This window comes from Eutrigla gurnardus (assembly GCF_963514095.1).
Source record: "Eutrigla gurnardus genome assembly, chromosome: 4".
Lineage (NCBI taxonomy): Eukaryota > Metazoa > Chordata > Actinopteri > Perciformes > Triglidae > Eutrigla > Eutrigla gurnardus.
Genome location: NC_139918.1, coordinates 31,496,968 through 31,519,670, shown reverse-complemented (window position 1 = coordinate 31,519,670; position 22,703 = coordinate 31,496,968). Strand labels below are relative to the sequence as shown.

At 42.1% G+C, this 22,703-nt stretch overlaps 4 protein-coding genes across 5 annotated transcripts; 3 read left to right on the top strand and 1 right to left on the bottom strand.

The window, feature by feature from the left end:
- Positions 1-2,663: 2,663 nt before the first annotated feature.
- LOC311012759 (uncharacterized protein) lies at positions 2,664-5,386 on the top strand. The gene is made up of 7 exons (XM_084008394.1): positions 2,664-2,705; positions 3,268-3,368; positions 4,085-4,113; positions 4,208-4,283; positions 4,358-4,495; positions 4,573-4,673; positions 4,781-5,386. The coding sequence occupies exons 2-7, from the start codon at positions 3,275-3,277 to the stop codon at positions 5,138-5,140; spliced, it is 798 nt and encodes a 265-aa protein (XP_083864520.1). The 5' UTR covers positions 2,664-2,705; positions 3,268-3,274; the 3' UTR covers positions 5,141-5,386.
- A 287-nt stretch (positions 5,387-5,673) lies between these two features.
- sf3a2 (splicing factor 3a, subunit 2) lies at positions 5,674-8,688 on the bottom strand. The gene is made up of 8 exons (XM_084008392.1): positions 8,585-8,688; positions 7,826-8,085; positions 7,702-7,748; positions 7,384-7,493; positions 7,248-7,297; positions 6,403-6,543; positions 6,256-6,324; positions 5,674-6,166 (listed from the first exon to the last, which is right to left on the bottom strand). The coding sequence occupies exons 2-8, from the start codon at positions 8,021-8,023 to the stop codon at positions 5,900-5,902; spliced, it is 882 nt and encodes a 293-aa protein (XP_083864518.1). The 5' UTR covers positions 8,024-8,085; positions 8,585-8,688; the 3' UTR covers positions 5,674-5,899.
- A 230-nt stretch (positions 8,689-8,918) lies between these two features.
- On the top strand, positions 8,919-12,719 carry plekhj1 (pleckstrin homology domain containing, family J member 1). Its single transcript, XM_084008393.1, has 6 exons — positions 8,919-9,302; positions 9,509-9,576; positions 9,748-9,814; positions 10,465-10,555; positions 11,066-11,129; positions 11,600-12,719. The coding sequence occupies exons 1-6, from the start codon at positions 9,209-9,211 to the stop codon at positions 11,690-11,692; spliced, it is 477 nt and encodes a 158-aa protein (XP_083864519.1). The 5' UTR covers positions 8,919-9,208; the 3' UTR covers positions 11,693-12,719.
- Positions 12,720-13,294: 575 nt separating this feature from the next.
- LOC311011729 (fizzy-related protein homolog) lies at positions 13,295-21,099 on the top strand. 2 transcript variants are annotated; one of them, XM_084006842.1, is made up of 14 exons: positions 13,295-13,446; positions 14,523-14,596; positions 15,048-15,176; positions 15,336-15,399; positions 16,172-16,302; positions 16,388-16,473; positions 16,567-16,750; positions 16,970-17,035; positions 17,475-17,577; positions 17,721-17,905; positions 18,003-18,236; positions 18,473-18,577; positions 19,456-19,548; positions 19,660-21,099. In XM_084006842.1, the coding sequence occupies exons 2-14, from the start codon at positions 14,528-14,530 to the stop codon at positions 19,699-19,701; spliced, it is 1,491 nt and encodes a 496-aa protein (XP_083862968.1). In that variant the 5' UTR covers positions 13,295-13,446; positions 14,523-14,527; the 3' UTR covers positions 19,702-21,099. The 2 variants fall into 2 exon arrangements, with proteins under 2 accessions (XP_083862968.1, XP_083862969.1); XM_084006843.1 differs by having other exon boundaries at positions 13,296-13,441.
- The last annotated feature ends 1,604 nt before the right edge of the window (positions 21,100-22,703 follow it).

The following is a 22,703-nucleotide window of genomic DNA, read 5'->3' as shown; positions in this document are numbered from 1 at the left end:
ACATTCAGAAAAGCACTTGCATGTCAACAGATGCGTCTGCATCACAAAAGAAAAAAATACTATCTGCTGATGAATACCTTGGGAAATGTCTCGGAGCCTTGAAAAAAGGCTCTGCAGACCTTGAGCTGTGATTGTTCTGTCAAACTGCAAAGAACCATGAAAGAACTCAAGGGCTCGAGTGTTAATAAACGTATAGCGACATGGTAGATACCAAGGTCTTTCAAAGGAATAGGACTTATGGTTAAATATGTACCGTTGACTTTACAATGACAATCATTCGACATGAAAGTTGACATCTTCAGGGACAGGAGTTCAGTAAGCTTAAAATGTAATCTGAACACATCAAAAGGCAAAAGTGTTTATAGCTGTTGCAAACGGCCACACTCAAAGGTGGGACAAACAGCCTGGCGTCATGAAGAGGAGCAAGATGTCATGAATTATACGACAGGGAATAAAAATGGTGCATACTTGATCCTCAAATATCAAGGTTTTGAACTCAACTGGAAAAGCAGGAGAAGGAGTGTTATAAATGCAATTGTCATGGTGAGTTAGGAAAGATGTCAGGTACACATCGTCTGGGTCAGCTCTTCCTTTACAATGACGGTAAAACACGATCAATAAAGGGACAGTATGTGGGATTCAGAGCATTAATATCGCAGCAAACAACTGTTTGCTATGTTAAAAGATACAGTGAAGTAATACGATACTGCTGATGAAGCCGTTAGGACCAGCAAGGTCGCCACAGAAGCGTAACGCCCACCTTCCGTTTCCCCTCAAGGAAACACTGCTAGTTCCGTTAGCTTCAAGCAGCCGGCTCAGCCGTCACAATGCTGAGAGCCAATGAGAAGCAATGAAAATGCTCCCAATCTCATATACAGCACCTTCAAATCCATTGGAGCCTGTGAGTTTGAGACTACACGGTTAATGTTGCTCCTCAGTGAGCTCACAGAGCGGCTCCCACTACACCGGACGGTCAGTGTGTCCGCTGAGAACTGTCCCCGATATGTAAGGACAAAACGGGGACAGAAAGCTTGACCCGGGTTAGATCCCTCCGGTGACCGAATTTGGAACGGAATTGCCTGCGAGCAAAGTTTGTTCACCTCATTGGTCACGTGGCGTTCCCGCGGGACTGGTGTTCCCCTTGAAACATTCTTTAAGAGTTTGAGGTTCCTACCACATGCTGAGAACAAAACAGAAGGAGTTCAAGCGGCGTATTGATATTAAGGAGGATATCTGAGGGCTCCGTCTAATGCTAGAAGACTTCATTAATTTATCCAAAGCAATGCACTTTTCAATTAGGGACTGTTTCCTCAGATGATGCAATCTAACTAGTGATGAAGCTTGGGACTACAGTGTAAGCACTGACAAATGAGCGGGGTGAGAGTGTGCACTTGGTCAATTAAGTCTGCAGGCAAGCTCATTAGAGGCAAGAACAACAGGAAATCAACACACGATGCCACTAAAGTCGTCAGTCTGGATAATGGATTATGGGAATGGGGCATCATATACATGCATCACATATTATACACTCTGTGTTTTAAAAGAACATCATAAAGAGATTTAGTGAGAATGTAATGTACCGTATGTATTAATAAACCATAAACCAAACGATGTCTGAACCAAATTTCACGGCAATCTCTCCGACTGGTTGTGACGTTTTTTTGGACATTACATCATATGACGCAGCCCTGGGGACCGTTTGGGACCCCGGCCTCCTCCTGGTCCGTCGGCCCACGGCTAAATGTTACAGTTTATGGCCGCTTCAAAGTGGTACTGATGGGTTTGGTAATTCAGCTGGATTCGGGTATGAGTCATTGACATCGCCACAAGTCTGTTTACCAACACTTCCTCTCTCCTCCCACACAGAGGTGGCCTGCAACCACCTCACCCTGATATAACCCAATCATCTTTACATCTGTTTACACTGCACATCACACACAAACACACACACACACATCACACACACACACACACACACACACACACACACACACACACACACACACACACACACACACACACCAAACAGACCAAACACACAGTGTGAGAATCATGCAAATGATACACTAAGGATCATACCTAACATGGCCGACGTGGAGTGCAGCTGGTGGTCAGCTCATACAGAGACGTCTCAGTCCTACGTATGCATCAGCTAGACTCTTTGACAGACTGTTGGTGAAGCAAAGCAGCTTGAACCCCCATCTTTCAAATACAGTGGCTCCCTCTGCTGGTGAAATGTGAAAGATTGTCAAATAATCCAACTTTTCAGACAAAAAGTGGGCAAAGCATTTCAAAATAAAATCTTGACATACACACCTCTTCTTTCTATCATTTTTCCAAATATAAAACCATTTTTAAAACAATTTATAATTTATATTAAATATATTTTTATATGTATTGTTATTTTATTATATTACCTTGTTTTTCCTATATGACCAAAACCTGGTATAAGGTGTGGCTTTCTTCTCAGCCCTCTCTTGGGATTTGACAGCTACATGGCACATGATTAACGTCCACCCTCCCTCTGTCAACCCTCTGACTGACACTCAATTCTTTTTTCTTTTTTCCTTCTCCGGCACCTGTGCCGGGCTGTCAGACCGTCCAGAGCGTGACTCTGCTGCCTTCTCTACTGAGAAACAACAGCCTCTGTGACAAAGGTTTGCCGACGGTGCCCGGGGGAAGGTGGACCCCAAATGTCGACGCAGGTAGGTCCTTCTTTCAATCAGGGGCCAAAGGTTACGCTTCATCACACAGAGAGGCTAGTCAGGCATATAATGGTAACATCAGCTCTTATATGCAGTGTGTCCATCTGTCTCTCCAGTGGCTTTGCTTCAGCTATTTATAGGGCTGCTAGGACATTAGCTCAATGTCCGTGTAGAAATGTCATGTAAGACATAAGGGCCTCGCAGCATTCATCTGTAAATGTGAAGGTCGGGAACCTGCTTTAATTTTATTCATAAACTGGAGACACTGACCTTTTACTTCTTGTCATTTTCAGCAGCCAATGTCAAACACTGTCGAGACAATAGAAGTAACTTTAAGTTAAAAATAGAAATAGTCATTGTGATCCATTGAATCATCTTGTTTCTGGAAGGTAACAGCTGGCAGGAAAAAAAGCATTACTAATAATAACAACGGTCCGTAGGCTTAACCCGTCCTCTGACTGCAGGCAGGCTCATGTGCAACGCTTTGTGTTATATGCTCATGTCTAAATCAGATGACTCATTTTCTGAACAAACTCAATTTTTTTCCCTGTCTTTCTCTCAGGGAAGGGATGGAAGAAAGCTATGAGACATTTGAAGAGGAGTTAGGGCCACCGAGGGCAGATCCTCCTCCACAGAAGCCTGTTCGACAGATCCTCAGACCAGGTGGTGACACACACACACACACACACACACACACACACACACACACACACACACACACACACAATCTGTAATACCAGCACATAAAAGCATTCATCCATTCTGCATACATTGAACAACTCTATAAATACTTGGGAACAGCAGCGCGGGGAGACACTGAAATCTGACTCCTTGTGGAAGGCAACGCAGTGATAATGCTGAATAGATGGCAGGTGGAATAAGCTGCGTCTCTGCAAACACTCATAAAGTCCTGCTCGGGAGAAAAACTTGAAAAGCACTTTGGTCTAAAACTAAAATCATTTGTACAGTCTTTCATATTCCCCAGAGGATGAATACTAATAACTTCCCCTGAGTTTTTAATCTAGCCACAGTTTATTTCACCAATGCTTTAACTGTCAAAACTATTGGAATTCCTGCCTCAGCGGTTGTGTGTTAAGTGCTAACGAGCTGTGAGATGCTAAACGTGGTGAACATGATCTTGGCTGATATTAGCATGAAGCTCGCTTCACAGCCTCACAGTCGCATAGCATGGCGGCATTCAATGTCCTACATCGGGAATAAATAAAACACATTGGCACAGTAGTCATTTTATGTAAATGAGGTAAATAATGTCAGCCAACAATAATGTATGAATCTACATCAAATTAATGTGGATAAATACATTCCAGATCGAGGGAATGGTTGTTTGTCGTCTGTAATTCTCCATCTGTCTGTTTCAGAAATGTACGCTACGAGGAAAATCAGAGAGGTTAGTCGGAAAACAACCAACATGGACCACATTTCCGCTGCGTTCACATCCCTAACACGTCCTTTCTTCTAAGCTGCATGTTGTTCTCCAACAGGAAATGACTCCATTTCCACAGCAAGCGAGGGAAGAAGCCCAGATGTTACCCAGAGAACCCAGCTGCCACAGAACAAGTGAGTCGTTCTCATCTTTCTCCTCAACGCTGATCAGCTTTTGATTCGTTTACTTTACTGGTATTCAATAAAAGCTTCCCCTCCTCTTAAAGCCTCGCCCATCCAAAACCTGACCCAGATCGAAACTCCGTGGGAGAACGTCACCCTCAACCGCTGTCTCTTTGTGGCCATCACCATCCTGGTGCTCACTTCAGGCTTTCAGAGGCTTCACGGCAAGTAAACTAAAAGTGGGGCCGCAGTTAGGAATGACATGCCTGCTGTGACTGAACGCTCTCTTTTCCAAAACTAGAAACGATGCGTGGTCGGGGGGCAGCAGAGGAGGAGGAGGACGACGTTGGACTCACAGTGAGACGGTTCAGCACATTGAGACACAGAGGACAACCACCGGAGGTAAAGACTGTCACAAGTCACGTGGATTCTGCTATTTGACACATTTATCCTGCATTTTAAGATGAACAGCTGCACATGCACCATTTCTCCATGTGCCCCCCCTCTAGCCCGAGACAACTCTTTGGGAGGTCATGTTTTGGTGGCTGCCAGACCTCGACGATGAAGAGGATGAGGAGGACGATGACGAACAAGTCAAAACAGCAAAGTCAAAGAGAGGATCACGAGTATCACATCTCAGAAACAAGCCACTGCCAGAGAAAAAACTTTTAAAACAACGAGAAGGGAAACTGAAGGACAGGAGAGCCAAGAAAGCCAGGGACGAAGAAATCAAAGGCAAGAAAGAAAGAGGTAAAAAGGAGGAACCTGAAGCAGCAGCAGATGAGGAAGATGAGGATGAAGGAAATGAGGAGGCACAGCCCGAGAAGAATGAAAAACCTGAGGAAAAGCAAGAGACTCACGTTGGATGAGTTGATTCTTTCTATGGAGGCAGAATGGTGGTTGAATTCAATAATAGATATCCTCAGACCCGCCATTTAAATACCACAAAATGAGATTTTAGGAAAAGGTGTGCTTTCATCTTTTGTTGCTTTAGACTGGTGTGATTTTCTGTAGAGGAATTTTCCATTACCTGTAAAGATATTTGCATTTTCATTTCATTTAATCTGCTGTTTGCTTTATTTGGAATCTCCATGTGATTCCCTTTCCGTAAGTATTTGTGCAATCAACATTTAACAGGGCAAACTAAAGATCAAGATTCAGGGTTATGACGAATTTGAGCGACTTAGCCTGTTGTCATGCCTGATGCCCTGCTTTAGAAAGTCCAGTTAAAAAGCTAAAACCTCTTCAGTAAAGTCACGCTTCTATCCTGATAGTAACTTGTGGCTTAATATTTCAGGAACATCTGTAGTGGAGAGTTCTCTTCTGCTATCACCCATTCACACGACACATCCATTCATTTTTCTGTGACTTCTTTGTAAAAACAGACTTCAAGGAGGCAAACCGTTTTCTCCACAGAATTTAATTACAAAAACAGAATCTGAAAAGTTGAGCCATTTTCAATCACAGCTCCACATCCAGAATTAAGCATTTATACAAAAAAAGAAACAAAGGAAAGAGTGGTCATACAGACTGCCCTTCACATTTACTATAACCAAACAAATCGATAAAAATGTACTTTAAACATCATTGAAAAAACATGAGACGGCAATCATGATGCTGGTAGGGGATCAATTATTCGACATGAGGCCCTCGGGAGGAGGCGGCCTCATTGGCATGGGGGGCATGGGCATCTGAGGGGGCATGTGGGGGGTACCCGGAGCACCAGGTGGGAGAGGCGGCATCCCTCCGGGCGGGGGAGGGGGCATAGAATCATTTGGTGGGCGATGTCCAACTCCAGTCATGAGGGGAGGGGGGCGCTTCACACCAGCAGGAGGAGGAGGTCCGCTCGACTGGGGCATAGCTTTCTCCATTTTGAAGTGGAACTGTAGGAAGAACTGCGAGGAAGAATAACATGAAAGTTTAAGCACTCATCTCCACATTTCTCACATCAAATACCCAGGTTGGTTTGTCAACTTATCACTACCTGTTTCGTTTCTCTGTTCCAGTGGGTCCAGAAGCGGTTTTCTGCTTTATCAATCTCTCTACTGGGGACCTGAAAGGAGCAAAGATGTTATGTCACAGCCAGAAAAAAGTATTATAAGAGCAGAGTGGAAATGCAACTTCAACTCACCTTGAAGGCGATAGTCTCGTACGGCTCGGCAGCTAACAGCAGGTACTGCCAGCGACGATCAGGCGGCTCGATGCGCTGCTCGTAAGCAGACATGAAACGATGCCTGGGCCCGATCCCTTCGGCCACCTCTGGGTAGTCAATCTGACGGACAGAGAGAGCAGATTTAAGATGCTGATGAAAACAAGCTGAATCAATAAAATAATTAATGCTCACTCGATCAATAGATTTTCCTCAGACATCCATGTCATCATGTTATTCATGCAGTCACACAACAATACAGACATTGGTCCCACAAAATAGTGTCGTCTTTGACAAACAGAATAAAGATTATAAAGATTACGGACAAAGACAGCTGAGTGAGACCACGTAGCTGGCTGAGTGTGAGAGAGAAGATGGACTATTGTGTGCAATGTTTCTGTAAGTTACTAATAATAAGAATTTGAATGTCAACCTTATGAATGAAGCTTGGAACCATTCAAAGATTTTATTATTTTGCAATTAGCAGCAGCAACAGAAGCATATGAGCGCACTGTTTTTCCTTGACTAATCCACGGGACCCCAGAGGTTATAATAAGCTGACCATAATGCCTTGTATTGCAGGCCATGTATCATATAATAATATAGACATGGGCTTTAAGTCAGTCCAGTTATAAATGATGAACACCAGCATTTACTCTCGCTACAACACATTTTTGTGTCTGCCTTGGTGTGAAAGGTTTAAACATGACAAATCATTGATCGATATGCTGCATGGTATTAGGTATGACACAAACTGTGTATGTGTGTATATATATATATATATATATATATTAATGTTGAAGGGATTGACACAAAAACACACCAACCTGGAAAAGTAAGGACTGCTGTCCAGTCTCTGGGTCCCTCTGTTTAGTTACTGTAAAGTAGAGAACGACATGCACCATCATTTCAGATCCAATACATAAAGTAAACAATGACTGCACTGACTCGAAGCCACCGTACCTTTGTATCCTGGTCGACCAATTTTGACAAACTTCTTGACCTCAACTTTCACTTTCGCTGGAGCCGGCTGAGCAGGAGCTTCTTTGGCCTCTTTGGCTGCTCTCCGCGCTCTGAAACAAACAAAGTATTTGTACTGTTAGTCAACACACTGGACACAGTGGAGTGTTATTGTGTTCATTACCAGCAACCATGAAACAGCTGATGATCCACTACAAGTCATGCATGTGTCAAGGGGACCTCTGATTTGATAACGTCATTAGTCATGGTAAAGTGTGATCAAATAAGTCCATTAAAATAAAATCTGTACATTGCACTTACAAGTTAGTCTGATGTTTCTTTCCTTGTGTGTGAGCCAAGTAGCTGCCCTGTGATGACGAGGAGAACACCATGTCAAACAAGATTCAGATAACAGTCTAAAACATGTGACTGGGAATCTCCGTACCTCATTGTTATGAAGCGTCAAGCAAAGTTTGCACTCATATGATCCTAAATGGTTCTTCATAAAATAGGGGTCTTTGTTGATGTCGATGGTCTCCAGGGCCAGCTGACGTAACCGCTCTCGTCTATCACGGTTACTCTCAGAGGTGGAGGCCACCCCGCCGCTCCCCGTCTTCCCTCCAGCTCGATGCTGGAAATCCATCGTTGCAATCCGAGTAGGTGAATCACGCAGACGGGTTCAGCAGGTAGATCCTTCCTGGTTATCTGAGGGGAAGTAGAGGTTGATGTAGATACAGATGCATATTGACCGTTATCACCGTGCTCGGAAAGCACAGGACCATGGAGTTTAATGCCCACTGATGAATAAACATATAAACACTACAGTCAACTGACTGGGTTCTGAATGTGATGGGGTTTCTGGGCGCTTCAGCGTGAACTCGTCTTCTGAGGAGCAGATTAAGAGTTGAGTTCAACACAAACATCACGGATCACTCTTTTCCACGAGTCTAGCTTCTATTGGATGCGTTGAAAACATGCAACTCCTCAGAAGCCCGCTAGCTACTGAATGCATTACGACGATGCTAATGCTAAGCTACCGGCGTTACTAGCCTATACACGAGTTTTGTTAACACATTTGAACGATCAAACGACAAATAAACCATATTTAGCTCTTCGTGTGTGATAACAGAGGGATAGGTGTTAAAAAACGACGACTATACATGAAGGGATATTAAAAACACTTTACTTTGTTCAAAACACTCACCTCTCCAACGTTCGGACGTGCCAGTCTCTATGTGTACTGCGCATGCCCAATGTGGCTTCTTCTGAGGCTTTTGGTGGTTCCGGGTGCATTACCGCCGCCTGCTGGACTGGAGTGAGAATCGGCCTGGCTTTCATGATGAAATTAACATGTTTTTTCTGTACCAGTAAACTCCACCGTGTCGTGGGCTAAAATGATTCTATACAACAAGACGACACCATTATATTACCTGGTCGCCATCATTATATTACCTGGTCGCCATCATTATATTACCTGGTCGCAACAACAGGTTGCATCGCGAGGGTATGGACGGTTTGTACGCGCACTCGTTTGACCCTCACCGACTACCGTACGTCACTATTACGAGCGAGGAGTGTCACAGCCAACCGAGGGAAGACTGCATATGAACGGCGGTAACGTGAAGGAGAAGTCCGACTTCGTCGTATTTTCACGACCACAGAAATGACCAACAACAACCCGTCACGTCTCGCGGACCTCAGATAGCGTCACGGTGACGTTTAACCGTCGGCGTATTGGAACACCGTCACTGACCGCCCTTGTCTCGCTGTGTGGGGAATGGCTCGGCCCAAGTATCCGCTTTAACCTGTGTTTTATTCAGTGACCGAGATGCGCTTCAACGAGAAGGAGCTGGTCTCCCTGAGCCGCCAGCCCTCGGAGATGGCCGCCGAGCTGGGGATGCGAGGACCCAAGAAAGGAGACGGTAACACGGTTCATTAGTGCATGTTGTTACCGAGTCGGCTCTAGTTGTCACACCTACTTCCGTTCATGTAACGTGGACAAACGGCTAGATGTTTTCGGTCAGCAGCCATTCAGAGCTAATTCACCTTCGTGCCATTCGTCAGCTGTTGTACAGTCTGTGTGTTGTATGAACTCTCACCCCTTATTGTTGTTGTTGTTGTTGAACAGCTGTAAAGAAGAGGCTGGTGAAACTCGTCGTGAACTTCCTCTTTTATTTCCGAACTGATGAGGAGGAGGTCAGTTGGATGAATACCTGCCCTGCATTTATTCCCCCCAACACACACACACGCACACGCACACACACACACACGCACACACACACACACACAGTCTTACCTGTATCACGTGAGAAAGTGAAACATTTCCTGTATTGGACAAAGGCATGATGTACTTTGTTTATATTTCAGCCAATCGGTGCTTTGCTGCTGGAGCAGTGTCGGGTGGAGAGGGAGGACAGCCAGACCTTCTCCATTGGTGAGTTAATTTACATTACCCGTTTCAAACGCATGACTCACCTGCACCACTGCGGCCTTCGTGTGGTTTCGGAATTATGGTTCATACAAATTGCTGACTCGGAAATTGCACATGAGTGCCTCCCTGGAGTTGTAATTACGAGTGGGTAAGCGTGGATCATTTTGATCGCCATGTTCCCGGGTTGGAGTGACCACAGCCTTTCAACGTGGTGAAAAAGAGGACAGACACCAGTACTAGCTGTTGCTTGGTTACATAATTTAAATCTGTAATGTATGCACATCGAAATTGATATGCTTTTTATTGTTCTGTCCATAACAAATGGACTGTTAGTCTGCCAGCGGGTGCAAACGTATCATGCATGCAGCATTACTTACCATTTGCATTATGTTGCATCCATTTCCTCCTCTTGTTTGTGCACAATGAAATCAGAAAAAGATTTTCCCCGATACACAGGAGAGGCAAACCTTACGTCCACCATTTTTTTTCTCAATTCATCCCGACAAGAAAGCACTTGAAAATGACGTTCTCTCAGTTCCGGCGTCACAAGTGGGAAGTAGGATCTGCCAACTAGCACCTGAAGGCAGCATCTCTGATTGGCTTCAAAACTTCAAACTGAAATGTATTTCTGAGTAATTCCGTTTTCTTTGTAGTGTTTCTAGATGAAGCGGAGAGGAAGTATCTGTTTGAGTGTGACTCAGAAGAGCAGTGTGGGGAGTGGGTAGACTCCATCATCAAGGCCAGGTAGGACCGACTCTTTTCCATCTCATTACAACAGACACATGATCATATGCACACGTTTGGTGACCTGGATTGAACTGACAATTATCTGATTACAATTTTGATAATCAGTCATTTCAATCATTAAGTAAAAAACACCAGGATTTCTCCATTACAAGCTGAGTAATTGGAGTTCTATTGAGTTTAAGACATAACTTTAGATAGATCACACAATTTCATAGTTTTTTATACATTTCTTTTTAAATCTCAACACTTAAATTTGGAGGATACTGTTTGCTGTAAAAATGTAACATTCATATACATATTGCATATGGTCATTGAGTAACCTAAACCAAAACAAAATGCACCATGTCTGTATTTTTCCAACTTTACAACAAAACTAGGGTCATATGCATGAACATCAGAGCAACTATCTAATAACTGAATATGGTCACATATGCACAGCGATAAACTTAAGCTGGTTGAACAACTTGCACCTGAAATGTCAAATTAATGTCATCTCATTTCTTGCAGTTACGAGTTCATGAGAAAGAACCTGATATTCTATCGAACTGAAATCCACAGGCTCACTGGCAAGGTAAGACACAGTGTAGCACTATAGGCATCATTAGTATCAATAGGAGATCGATGAATAGATCAATATAGGAAGGTTTTTTTAACAAGGTTTTGATTTATACCACAACTCTAAAAACTATGCAGATATGAGGAATTTAATTTGTGGTGCTCAAATGATACATTAATTACTGTAGAAGAACTTGAAGCAAAATTACTTTTCAGAAACAATCTCGCTCAGGATGATCCTGAGACCTTGAAAATAGTTCTTAATTTAAACTGTCAAAGTCTAAGATTTTAATTTGTGGATGCTGTAAGAGCACCACTCATTAAATCCAATTCACCTACACTGTATTTCGGTATAGGCAGAAGTCTCAAAGCCCAAACTAATCATTTAATATAAAGGTTCCGCTTCAATACAAAGTAATTTGCAACGAACGCTCTGAACATTTGTTGTCTTCCAGTCTTAACACATCTTCTGCTTTTTCTCCACAGGATCCCTTGGAGCAGTACGGTATATCAGATGAGACCCGCTTCCAGGTCAACAATGGCCTGCAGCTTATGCCGAGAGATGCCTCCTCCCTGTAGGCCGGCAAATGTACTTCATTTTAATTTTTCTCCCTGCCATTCCCACATTCACGCCCCAGTATCTGAGGCCATGCAAAGTGATGGAGCGATAATGCTGCTTGTTTGTTTAACGTCAATCATTACCGGTAACACAGGGCTGAGGAAAACTTCACACTTTCTTATTTTCCAATTTAGGGGATCATAGATGCCATTTTCTGTATCATTTTCAGGACTTTTCTTGGTTACTTGGTTCTCTGTGTAAAACATGTTTTCTACTGTTTTCTACTGGACACACTGTACTGTTACACAGTGTGATTTTGAGAGCTTCTGATTGTTCTTGTGCTGTAGAGCTGCGACTGTGATTTTCTAATATGAGCATTACTTTAACCAGAACCGGTCCAGGGCGTATGACTAATGTTAATCAGGTAAATGTATCCTGTAAGCTTATGATTATTAGAAAACCGTAACCCGGCAGTATTTACTGTCCCTGATTTGAACTACATGGACCCTTTTGATCTGCTGAGTTGAGCCATCAATTTAACAAAATTTGTGCTTATGAGAATTTTTTTTTTAAGCTATCCCAATATATATTTATCATCCAGATCATTTTGAATATTACGTTTTAAAAACTATACTTTTGCACTTATTACTTTACGAGGTGTTGAGGGTTGTTTTTTTTTTTCTTTGAAAATTTGAATTTCAATAGCTTACTTGAACCTACTGTATCTTTCCTGTTGCACTTTGAATCCGATTCCTTTAGATAAGCTGACCTTGACATGCTTTTTTTTTTTATATATATCAAACAAACGTCTTTGTTCGTTCTTTGTTCGTTCTTTGTTCGTGTAGCTACATCAGAGTTGCAGCTAATTGTATAATTCTGCTCTCAACCACATTTCACTAGCTGTCTGGGGTCTGCTTACAAACATGTCATTGAATGTGTCCTTTTTTAAACTTTTGCACGTAGAATATGTTTAGTATAGTTTTTACTCTTTTATTCACATTTCTTTTTTCCTTTCTTTTTTTTACTAATAAAGCCATTTGAAAGATACATGCTATGAGGTTTGTCATCTGTTAACCAGAATTAATACCATTTTATTTGACAAACATTGTATATTTAATCGGTCAGTACAACAATTGTCTTCAACGACTGGCAATGTCCAACATTATTGCACAGACTGAAGATGACATCTTCAATGATAAGAGGCCACACGTTGCCCTCCACTGTGTCCAGTTTATCCTGAAAAATGCAGACTTTATAACTAATTAATACCAGTTCAGTTGATCATTATAGAAATCGACGAATAAATCAAGACGTGTATATCCAGTTAAAACAATAAATGCATTTGTCAAAACCAACACTCGAATGAATAAATACAAGGAACAAAAACAAAGAAAATATATATAACGAAGTGCAGCTAAAATACATTTGACGAATCGAACACGAGACTAATTGAATGCGTTTTATTGCGTCATGTTAAAGACCAACCAGATGGACAAAATGACAGGCAGGAGTGCGAACGATGTGGGATGCAGTCTTTGTGACTGTGACACGTTTCCTTAGCAACGCAAAATGTGCGATTCAAAAAAAGTGACGTCACATCCTTCCCGTGATGCTTAGCGAGCCCAAATTGAACGCTCGGCAAAAGAAAACAATTGTGTTTTGCAATCTCTTTTTTAAAGAGTCAAACACATAAAACCAGATATTTGAACTGGATTTCACGCCGCCGAGACAAACCATTAGACCGCGCGCAACGGGACGGCTTCATCCGGGTACGGTAGGTGTTCAGAAAGAGTAGATTGTGAACGAACAATGTTGCTAATGCATTAGCAGGCAGCTAGCGTATTTTACAGTAGGTCAGCCAGCTGAGCTAGTGCTAGCATTAGCATAGCTCTGTTTGCTGGGTGATTTTATTATTTGGGTTTTAAATCATTTTCGCGTCCGGATTAAAGATCAGCGACAACAACCACCACGGTGCGTTGGTTTCACGGGAAACGCGAGTAAATACGTGTAGTTATAGCGTGTTTATAACTAACGTCATAAGTTGCTAACGTTAGTTCTCACAAAGGTAATTACAGTGTTGTTGTTAGAAGACCGAGCCCCCCGCGACTGTTCCTCATGTCATTGTCCTTTACGAATGGCTTTAAATGAAGTGGAGCCGCCTGCCAGGCCGTTACCTCTGGGGTGCTTTTAAAGGTCACTTTGTTTGTTTCATCATCTTCCACTTTAACGTCCTGTTCTTTTCTTTATTTAACCCCAAACGCAACACGACGCATAGAGGACATAGTGGGATACTTTTTATACTCGCACACATTCTCAGTCAGTATCCATAGTCTATCTAACAACCTTTATTTTGTCATGTCAATAGATAGATGGCTTTATTAACTTAGTATAAAACTAACGTGTGACTGAAACTTTTATTTATTTATACAATACATTTATTCATATTTATGAATCAATTAGTTAATATTCAGAAAACTTGCCACAAAAGCATTGAAAATCCTTCAAGGTTTTATCGTCATACAACATAGGATTTCACAATAAATGTTAATGTTTAAACTGTCGACAAAACAAGCAATTTGAAGCCATCGCCATTGGGGTATAAAACTTGCAATATGGGTTTTCACAATGTTATAGACATGAAAACTGGCCAATCATGAAGGGGAAAAAAGTACTAATAATTAGTTGCAAACCCGACATGGTGGTGACATTATATCGTTTGCTCAATGAGCCAAATAGACTTTCCTTTCAGTGTCAGGACTGACGAGGAGTCAGCAAGTGTCTGTATATGAAGATGTCATGTGACGTGTGCATTCAGGGTTTTATAAATGTGTTGATCTCTTGTGTTTTCAGGCATCATGGATCAGGACTATGAATGCAGACTGCTCAGGCAGATCAACATTCAAAATGAGAATGCAAGCCCCATAGTAAGTAAATAAAGGAGCGCTTTCTTATTGACCAAATATTTTCCAAAAGTGAACGTACATGTCTTCATCTATCCGAGGCTTGCAGAATAACTGGTATCACTACTGTGGTGAGGTCATTGTCTTCACTATAGCATGATGATGGCCCCTCCCAAAGAGGACTGTTAACACTTCAGATGGGCGGAGATGGTGTTAGTCTCCATGTGTTGGACGAATAAACGCTTCAACAGACAGTCTCTCTTTTTTTTGACAATGTCACTAGTGTTGAGTGAAAACAAGACCTCACCGGCCAAATGACTGGGTTTTTATGAATGATGCCTCTAACGACTCAGACAAATGCACCATCTGCCACCTAAATGATCCTCCTGCTAAGTTTTCACATCACTGTTCAAAGCCTTGTTTGTGTTTGGCCTCGAGTCAGCAAAAAAGCTCTCTCCTCTCTCCACTTGTGTAGAAAGCGCTGGGAGCCGTGCAAGCTCTGACACCCACCAGCTCCCCCCTGTCCTCCCCGAGCAAGCATGGCGATCGCTTTATTCCCTCCCGTGCTGGAGCCAACTGGAGTGTCAACTTCCACCGCATCAATGTAAGTCTGCTGCAGTCCACCCAGACTTCACGGTCTTTCCTATCAAAAGAACAGCACTGATTATAGCTTCTGAAGAAAAATATTAACCCTCGCAATTATTCTTTTGTTTGCCTACAATTGTTTTGAATGATTGTTTTTATATTCCATTTTCTGATGTAGGAAATTGAAAAGTCGCACAATCAAAACAGAAAAACCAAAGATGGCACAACAGACAGCAACAAAGGTAATCAATCCACCTTTATATCCAGAGACTAGGCCCTGCGAGAAGTTATCATAATAGATCACAATACAACGTCTTCTGTTATTGCTGCACCGCTTTAGAAAACATGTTTCATCATTTTCAGGTTTTTCTCTTCAGATTTATAGCTCTTTGGATATAGAACAGCTTATTTTCAGTACATAACTTATTTGGTCTATGAAATGTAATAAAAAGATGTCTGTGTCGTGTGCTCAGTGACCAAGGTGATGCCTTCAGATGTATTTTTCATCCAAAATTCAAAGATATTCTTAGAATTGATGAGTTAGAAATTGAGAAATGAGACATTTGAGAAGCTGCATCCTTTGATTTTTAATAACTAATTTATTATTAAAATGGTTGCAGAGATATTTTCTGTTGATTCAACAGCTCTAAAGTTGACTTGTGATCGTGTATGACTGCAAAATGAACAGTTACTCTGACACTTTAGATACAGTGGGGAAATGATCGTGATAGTTATTCAATCCTATTCTCTGCCCTGAAAAAGACAAATAGTTTGTCTACAGGTATCTCCGTCGTCTCCAGTCCAAGTTGATAATTTGACCTTCTCTTGTTTACTAAGCTCAAGGAAGCTCATGGAAGCAGGAGATAAGGATGAAACAAAGCTTTGTGAAAAATTCTGCCTGATCTTTAGAGATGTGAGAGAGGGCTATAAAATTGCCGAGGGAGCGCAGTGTTTGAACTTAATCATCTCGACAGCCTGGTTTGATTTCCCCTCTGTCTCTTGCTCTGCTTTTAGCGGATGGTCTGGCTTACTCAGCTCTGCTGAAGAACGAGCTGTTAGGAGCTGGCATCGAGAAAGTTCAGGATCCCCAGTCAGAAGACCGCCGTCTCCAGCCATCTACTCCAGCCAAAAGAAGCCTTTTTAGTGTAAAATAAATGGCATTAACATTGTTGTAACTTTTAATATAGTTTGTTTTTCCTACATCAGTAATAATCCATTTTTGTTTTTCAGTATTCTGTAAGTGCTAAGAGGGCTCTGCCAGAAGAGGATGGGAACACAGTATCTCCATATTCTTTATCACCTGTCAGTAGCAATAGGTAATGTTTGCCATGCCATTCCTCAAATGCCATCCCCTCCATTTTGGAGAAGTAGCATCATATTCATAACTTTATGGTGTTTTTTTATTGCAGCCAGAAATTGCTGCGGTCGCCAAGGAAACCTACGCGCAAAATATCCAAAATTCCTTTCAAAGTCCTGGATGCACCAGAGCTTCAGGATGACTTCTACCTCAACCTAGTGGACTGGTCCTCTCTGAATGTACTTAGTGTGGGACTGGGTACCTGTGTCTACCTGTGGAGTGCCTGCACCAGCCAGGTGAGGGTGACCTGTTAACACAAACAGAGCATTGAGCAAAGAAAAGAGACAGAAAGGGAACCAGCAGGTGTCGTCACTGTGGTTAAAGAGTACATACTTCTCTCTAGTGTTTCTAATCGCATCAGATCTCTGAATTACAGGTTTTACTGGTTGTGTATCGCATGTTAACTTGGTTGCTTGTTAATCTGTATTTTTTTTTACCACTCCCCATCTTTTTAGGTAACACGTCTATGTGACCTCTCTGTAGAAGGAGATTCTGTAACGTCAGTGGGCTGGTCAGAGAGGGTGAGTTTCTCTGTCAACTATAATCATGTTTTCAAATTTTTGTCAGGTTACATTAAAAAACAAGCCGTGTAATAATAATAATAAAAGAGAAAAATAATGATAATAATCAACACAGTTTCAATAGGGCCTTCGCTGGCCCGACGTCGTCGGTGCTCGGTCCCTAAAAAAACATCCAGCATCTCAAACACACCAAAACACACACACCAAAACTATTTTCATATTTGTACCAAACAAGCAGTGTTGGTGACAAAACCTTTCAGACTGACCTGACAAGGATTCATCATGGATAATGGCTGTTACTTGACATTTAGTGGAGATGCAAATGTGGTTTTGGTGTGCAGGCTCCGTTGAAATCTTCTGTTCTTAGTTTTTTGTAAATGCTGTTTTGAATAATAGTCTCTTGGAGAGAATGATATTCAAAGTGGGCTTCTATTGTTAGGGTAACCTGGTGGCGGTGGGGACTCACAAAGGCTACGTACAGATCTGGGATGCAGCAGCTGGGAAGAAGCTCTCCGTACTAGAAGGACACACGGCCAGAGTGGGTGAGTGGAGCGACTGGAGTGACGGAGGTGGAGGCAGTGGCAGGAGTACATGACATCCTTTAGTCACTGCACAGTTGTTTGGCAACATCTCTCATTCACGGTTGGTGAATCGTCTTCCCTTCGATTTCATTCTTTCCCGACAGGTGCGTTGGCATGGAATGCGGACCAGCTGTCGTCTGGAAGCCGCGATCGGGTGATCCTGCAGCGGGACATTAGAGCCCCTCCTCTCCAGTCAGAGCGCCGTCTCCAAGGACACAGACAGGAAGTCTGCGGGCTTAAGTGGAGCACAGACCACCAGCTGCTAGCCTCAGGTGGAAATGACAACAAGGTATATGGAGAGACAATCTCACCTGCCTCTGAGCTACACATCGGTGTCAGGACCACTTTTTAATTTCTCTCCCCTTGTTTCAACCTGCTGTGTGTAGTTACTCGTGTGGAACCACTCAAGTGTCCTCCCGGTCCAGCAGTACACGGAGCACTTGGCTGCAGTGAAGGCCATCGCCTGGTCTCCCCACCAGCACGGCCTTCTGGCCTCCGGAGGCGGCACCGCCGACCGCTGTATCCGCTTCTGGAACACTCTGACCGGCCAACCCTTACAGTGCACAGACACCGGCTCTCAGGTCTGCAACCTGGCCTGGTCCAAGCACACTAATGAGCTGGTGAGTCACCTGCAGTTTTGCTAGCCACAGCACTATGTTACCATAGTAAAGTTGCTATTTGCACACTTCGCACGCCTGTTGTTGGAAAGTTGACTGAAGAGAACTTTTAGCCATGCTTCCAACTTAAAGCAAAATTAAATACATATCTCAACACTGAAAGCAGAGTTGTGTTTTCAGAGAAATTGTTTTATTTGACGTTATCTGAAGTAAGTATGTGAAAAACTCTTTTTCTTCAGGTCAGCACTCATGGTTATTCCCAGAACCAGATCCTGGTGTGGAAGTATCCCTCCCTCACTCAAGTGGCCAAGCTTACTGGACATTCCTACAGAGTACTCTATCTGGTCAGTATATATTGTGAGAATTGATAATTAGCATAATCAATGCTCCAAAAATACCATATAAGGCTACACATCCTGCCCCATCTATCTTATATTGAAGGCCTGCTTTCAGAGATCCATAACGTAGACTCATCTTTAACAACCTCAGCAGCAGAGTTAAGGGACCTGCTAAAGCCAAGCAATGGGGACAATTAACGAGTGCTGTTAATGCCATGTCACTTGAGGGTCGTACTATCACTGAAATAAGGGCCAAATGGCTTAATAAATGTCTCACCGCGGAAAGGCTGTCAATGACTGTAAAAAGGACTGGGTCAACTTATTTAAGTCGTTTCACAGTTTGAGGTTTTCATATTGAAATCGTAGTGTTCTTCAATACCATCACCCAAAGTAAAATGTTCTATAGTAAGGCTAAATGGTTAAATTAGGAATTATATCAGCCTGCATTTTGACAGGATAATGTCAACATAATTAGAAAGTGCTTTTAACGTAGGGTTTTCCAATTGCATCAAAGTAATGAAACAATGGACGACTTTGTGAAAAACACGACTCCTACGACAGGCCTGAATGACTGCGTAAGAGAAAATTCAATACATAAATACAAAACAAAAGCTACTCTCGGTTTTTAAAAAAAACAACAATAATATGTGGACTAAAATTAATTTAAAGAAATGTCGTAGATGTATTTTGATTGTCCTTTGTTTATTTGTGCAAATCAACTGAATGAACTATGACCATAAAAAGTCTGGATGGTTTTTACTGAAGTGAAATTACTCACTGGCCCACGCAAGAAGGGGAAAAAACACAAAAATAACCTCAATTACTTTGATTTTATACTGCCGTAATACTGTACATTCAATGTGTAATAATGAGTTTATTTGCAGGCCATGTCCCCTGACGGAGAGGCCATTGTGACGGGAGCTGGAGATGAAACACTTCGATTCTGGAACGTCTTCAGCAAGATGAGGTCCACTAAGGTGATTACCCTCTCCGTTTCTCACTTTATGTCTAAAATGGCTTTCTCTGCAACATCCCTACTCTGTCTATGTTTGAGTGACACATCTGTCTTAACTCCCTCCCTCTTTTAGGAGTCGGTGTCGGTGCTGAACCTCTTCACCAGGATCCGGTAGTGAGCTAGCTCTGTACTACGGGGGAATAATGCCGGGATGGGAATTTGTCTTTGCATGTATCAAACTGTAAATGGGGCCCTTCTTGGAGCGTTCAGCCCAGTAGTCTACAGAGGGCCCTCCTCGACTGCCCTTAGTTATTTAGCCAAGTTGTAGCTGGAGGTCGGAGGGAGCTGCACAGCCTGTCGAGGGCAGAGGAGATACGCATGTACAGTGTTCCACTTCCTCCTGAATGAAGGAGCCACTTCTCCTCCAACAGACAGTGAGCTCTGATGACATGGAGAACTTGGGAGGGGGCGTCACTCTCTCCTTGTGATTATGTTTGATTATTCGTTTACAGACTGACGTGCTCACCTGCCAAATATTGAGTTTGTCCTTTTGATTGTCTTATTTATTTTATGTCGTTTTTTTTTTTTAAACATTTTAAAAATATATTCCTACTAGTGTTTGTTTTGAAGACTGATATATTTCCTTTTATATGTGTAACTGCAGTTTTTGGTCTGATCTGTCAAGAATGTTTGCAGAAAAATGCAAGCTTGTCTTTTTGTATTTTACTGAGAGACAATAATGTTCACTGATAACAGATTACATAATTCTGTGCCGTTCATTGGACGAATGGGCCCGATCTCCTTTTTAAAAAAATCTTACATTAAGTTAATTTTAGTCTATTGTAAGTAGTTCTGGCTAATTTGTTCATAATCCTGCAAATGTTCTCATCTCAAACAATAAAAACTTTTTTTTTAAATATATTATTTGGTAACAGTACATTAGAACAGTTGCTTACAAAAGTAATTCACATGGAAATAGGAAGATTTTAATGTGACTTGCATGGATGCTTTTCACTCATAAATGGAAAATCAGGCAAGGGAAGTTAAAGTGAAACCACTTTGGCTCATCAGTGTAGTTTGGTACAGCAAGTAAAGCACACAGTAAAAGCATTTGGGATTAAATCATCGTGAAAAGCTGTTTGGTGCAGAGCTGCTGATTTGTACTCTGCTAAGATATTCAAGCTCGGGGCACTTGTCTTCTGCTACTTCAGACCATTTCTGTGTTGAGCAGTCATGCAAGTCTACTTTGTTTTATATCTGAAAAAAAGACTTCATATCATTTTTCCCCCCAATGTTGATAATCTTTTTGCTTGAATGTTTGAGTCAACTAGTGTGCCACATTTAAAGAAATGCTATTTATTTGTGTTGTGAAGAAAGGTTCTTGTACAGAAATGTCATGTTTGTTTACTAATGTTGTCGTCAGGCAGTTTCGCTGCTCGACTTTATGGAAATTTATTTTAACGCCACTTCAAAATCAAGACAATGCTGCCAACTTGAATTACAGAAAGAATGTTAAAAAGAAAAATATTTCTGTACTGAGAGAAAATCAACCATTAAACGATCATATCTTGTACCTATGCCGTTGCTGTTTTATTGTGCAATAACTCAGACAAGATCAGGATCAATTAACTGATGATTTTGCCTTTGAAAAAGAAATTAAACTACACATTTGTGACACATTTTAATGATTTACATCATCAGGAGGAAGCAATGGGCTGAAAGTCACATGCAGGCTAGACCAGGGGTGTGGAACTAACCCCGCCTCTCCTTTCACTCTGAAGTACACATACATTCTGAAAACGTCCACAACTAACAAACAATAGTTTTTTTCAAGAGCACAGAAAGAGCCTCTCATCTTTGTCGGGTTGCATTCGTCTGTAAGGCAATAAGATCTGGTGATTGTGAAAGCCATAGCGTATTACATATTATGTGGAAAAATCCATCTTCATTTGTTCGTTTTTACTCCACTAAATCATTCTGGTTCATCTTTTAAATCTGTCTCAGTATATATGGCATCCTACATTGTCCAAATTCAAAACAAACACCAGAGGGAGCCATCATATGAGCCGACACTACACTGCTGCTACCACACCCATACAATCAACCTTAACCATGTTACCTTGAAAGTCAGGATCAGTTCTAACACTGCACCAGAGGGATATCCCACCAGAAATGTTGACTGTCTTTACAACAGGCCATGAGGAAGGTGAAACATCACATCAGAGATTGTGTCTGGCTTCATTTTATCCCCGGCCATGAACCAACTAGGAGTTTTTAACAGATGCAAAACATCCTGCGGCCTAACCTTGGACCCTGAAAATCTGCAAATTTTCATTATCACGGACATCATGAGTCCAGCCCACACAAGTTTTCAGTGCATGAAAAATAATGAGTGTTTACCGTTGCCCAAAGCTCCTACAGCTCTACTGCCCTGTAGTCTATCCAAACTCCCTCTTGCACGTTTAAGCAGCAACTCTATGCGCTCTTGTATGTTTTCTTTATTGCCATCAACCTGCCAGGGACTGCAGATAACAATGAGCCCGTATGACTAAATCTGGCACATTTACAGTACATGATGGATCATGTTAATTAATGTGCATTGTCCCTTCTGGTTTTGCTAGAATTTAAAGATGCATATCAGAAGAAGGCTAATATAGAACACTGGATAGTGACTAAGAAGACAGACTGAAAAAATGAAAGGTCTTTTTAGTAAAATCTTTTCTCCCCCGTGTGAAGAAGATCAGGGGCTGCAGGCCTCCTTGACTCAGCTTCTCTCAGAGCCCGAGCCTTTTCTCCCCTTCAGACTCCATTATAATGTCATCTAAATAACACGCATAGTCCATTATAGTGATCAGATAAATCATATGAATGGAAGACATTCAACACAGCCTTCCAGCTCATCTGTGGCTCTCGGCGGGCAGATGTTAACATTAAGCCCTGAAAGCAGAGGGGAGGACAGAGGGGGATTGCTAATATGCATAATCCTACCTCCTGATGTTTCTATCAAGAGGCACAGAGTGCAATGTTCGTTATACAACTAAAGCCTCACAACACAGAGAGCAGGATCTTCCCCCAGGTTCCTCCCTAAGCCCGACTCTTGAGTTGTATTGATAACCAGCCTACAGGGCTATCAAAGGAACACGGCTTTTGTGAGAACTAATGGCTGCAGCCACCCAG

Bases quoted from the DNA above. Each gene is read 5' to 3' on its own strand.
- LOC311011729 (XM_084006842.1), top strand. From the start codon at position 14,528: ATGGATCAGGACTATGAATGCAGACTGCTCAGGCAGATCAACATTCAA. The intron at 16,303-16,387 runs GTAAAATAAATG...TTTGTTTTTCAG, and splicing joins CCAAAAGAAGCCTTTTTAGT to TATTCTGTAAGTGCTAAGAG. The intron at 17,578-17,720 runs GTGAGTGGAGCG...CTTTCCCGACAG, and splicing joins AGGACACACGGCCAGAGTGG to GTGCGTTGGCATGGAATGCG.
- plekhj1 (XM_084008393.1), top strand. From the start codon at position 9,209: ATGCGCTTCAACGAGAAGGAGCTGGTCTCCCTGAGCCGCCAGCCCTCG. The intron at 9,815-10,464 runs GTGAGTTAATTT...TTTTCTTTGTAG, and splicing joins CAGCCAGACCTTCTCCATTG to TGTTTCTAGATGAAGCGGAG. The intron at 10,556-11,065 runs GTAGGACCGACT...CATTTCTTGCAG, and splicing joins GACTCCATCATCAAGGCCAG to TTACGAGTTCATGAGAAAGA.
- LOC311012759 (XM_084008394.1), top strand. From the start codon at position 3,275: ATGGAAGAAAGCTATGAGACATTTGAAGAGGAGTTAGGGCCACCGAGG. The intron at 4,284-4,357 runs GTGAGTCGTTCT...ATTCAATAAAAG, and splicing joins ACCCAGCTGCCACAGAACAA to CTTCCCCTCCTCTTAAAGCC. The intron at 4,496-4,572 runs GCAAGTAAACTA...TTCCAAAACTAG, and splicing joins AGGCTTTCAGAGGCTTCACG to AAACGATGCGTGGTCGGGGG.
- sf3a2 (XM_084008392.1), bottom strand. From the start codon at position 8,023: ATGGATTTCCAGCATCGAGCTGGAGGGAAGACGGGGAGCGGCGGGGTG. The intron at 7,749-7,825 runs GTACGGAGATTC...TCGTCATCACAG, and splicing joins TGACGCTTCATAACAATGAG to GGCAGCTACTTGGCTCACAC. The intron at 6,167-6,255 runs GTAGTGATAAGT...TCTTCCTCGCAG, and splicing joins GGAACAGAGAAACGAAACAG to TTCTTCCTACAGTTCCACTT.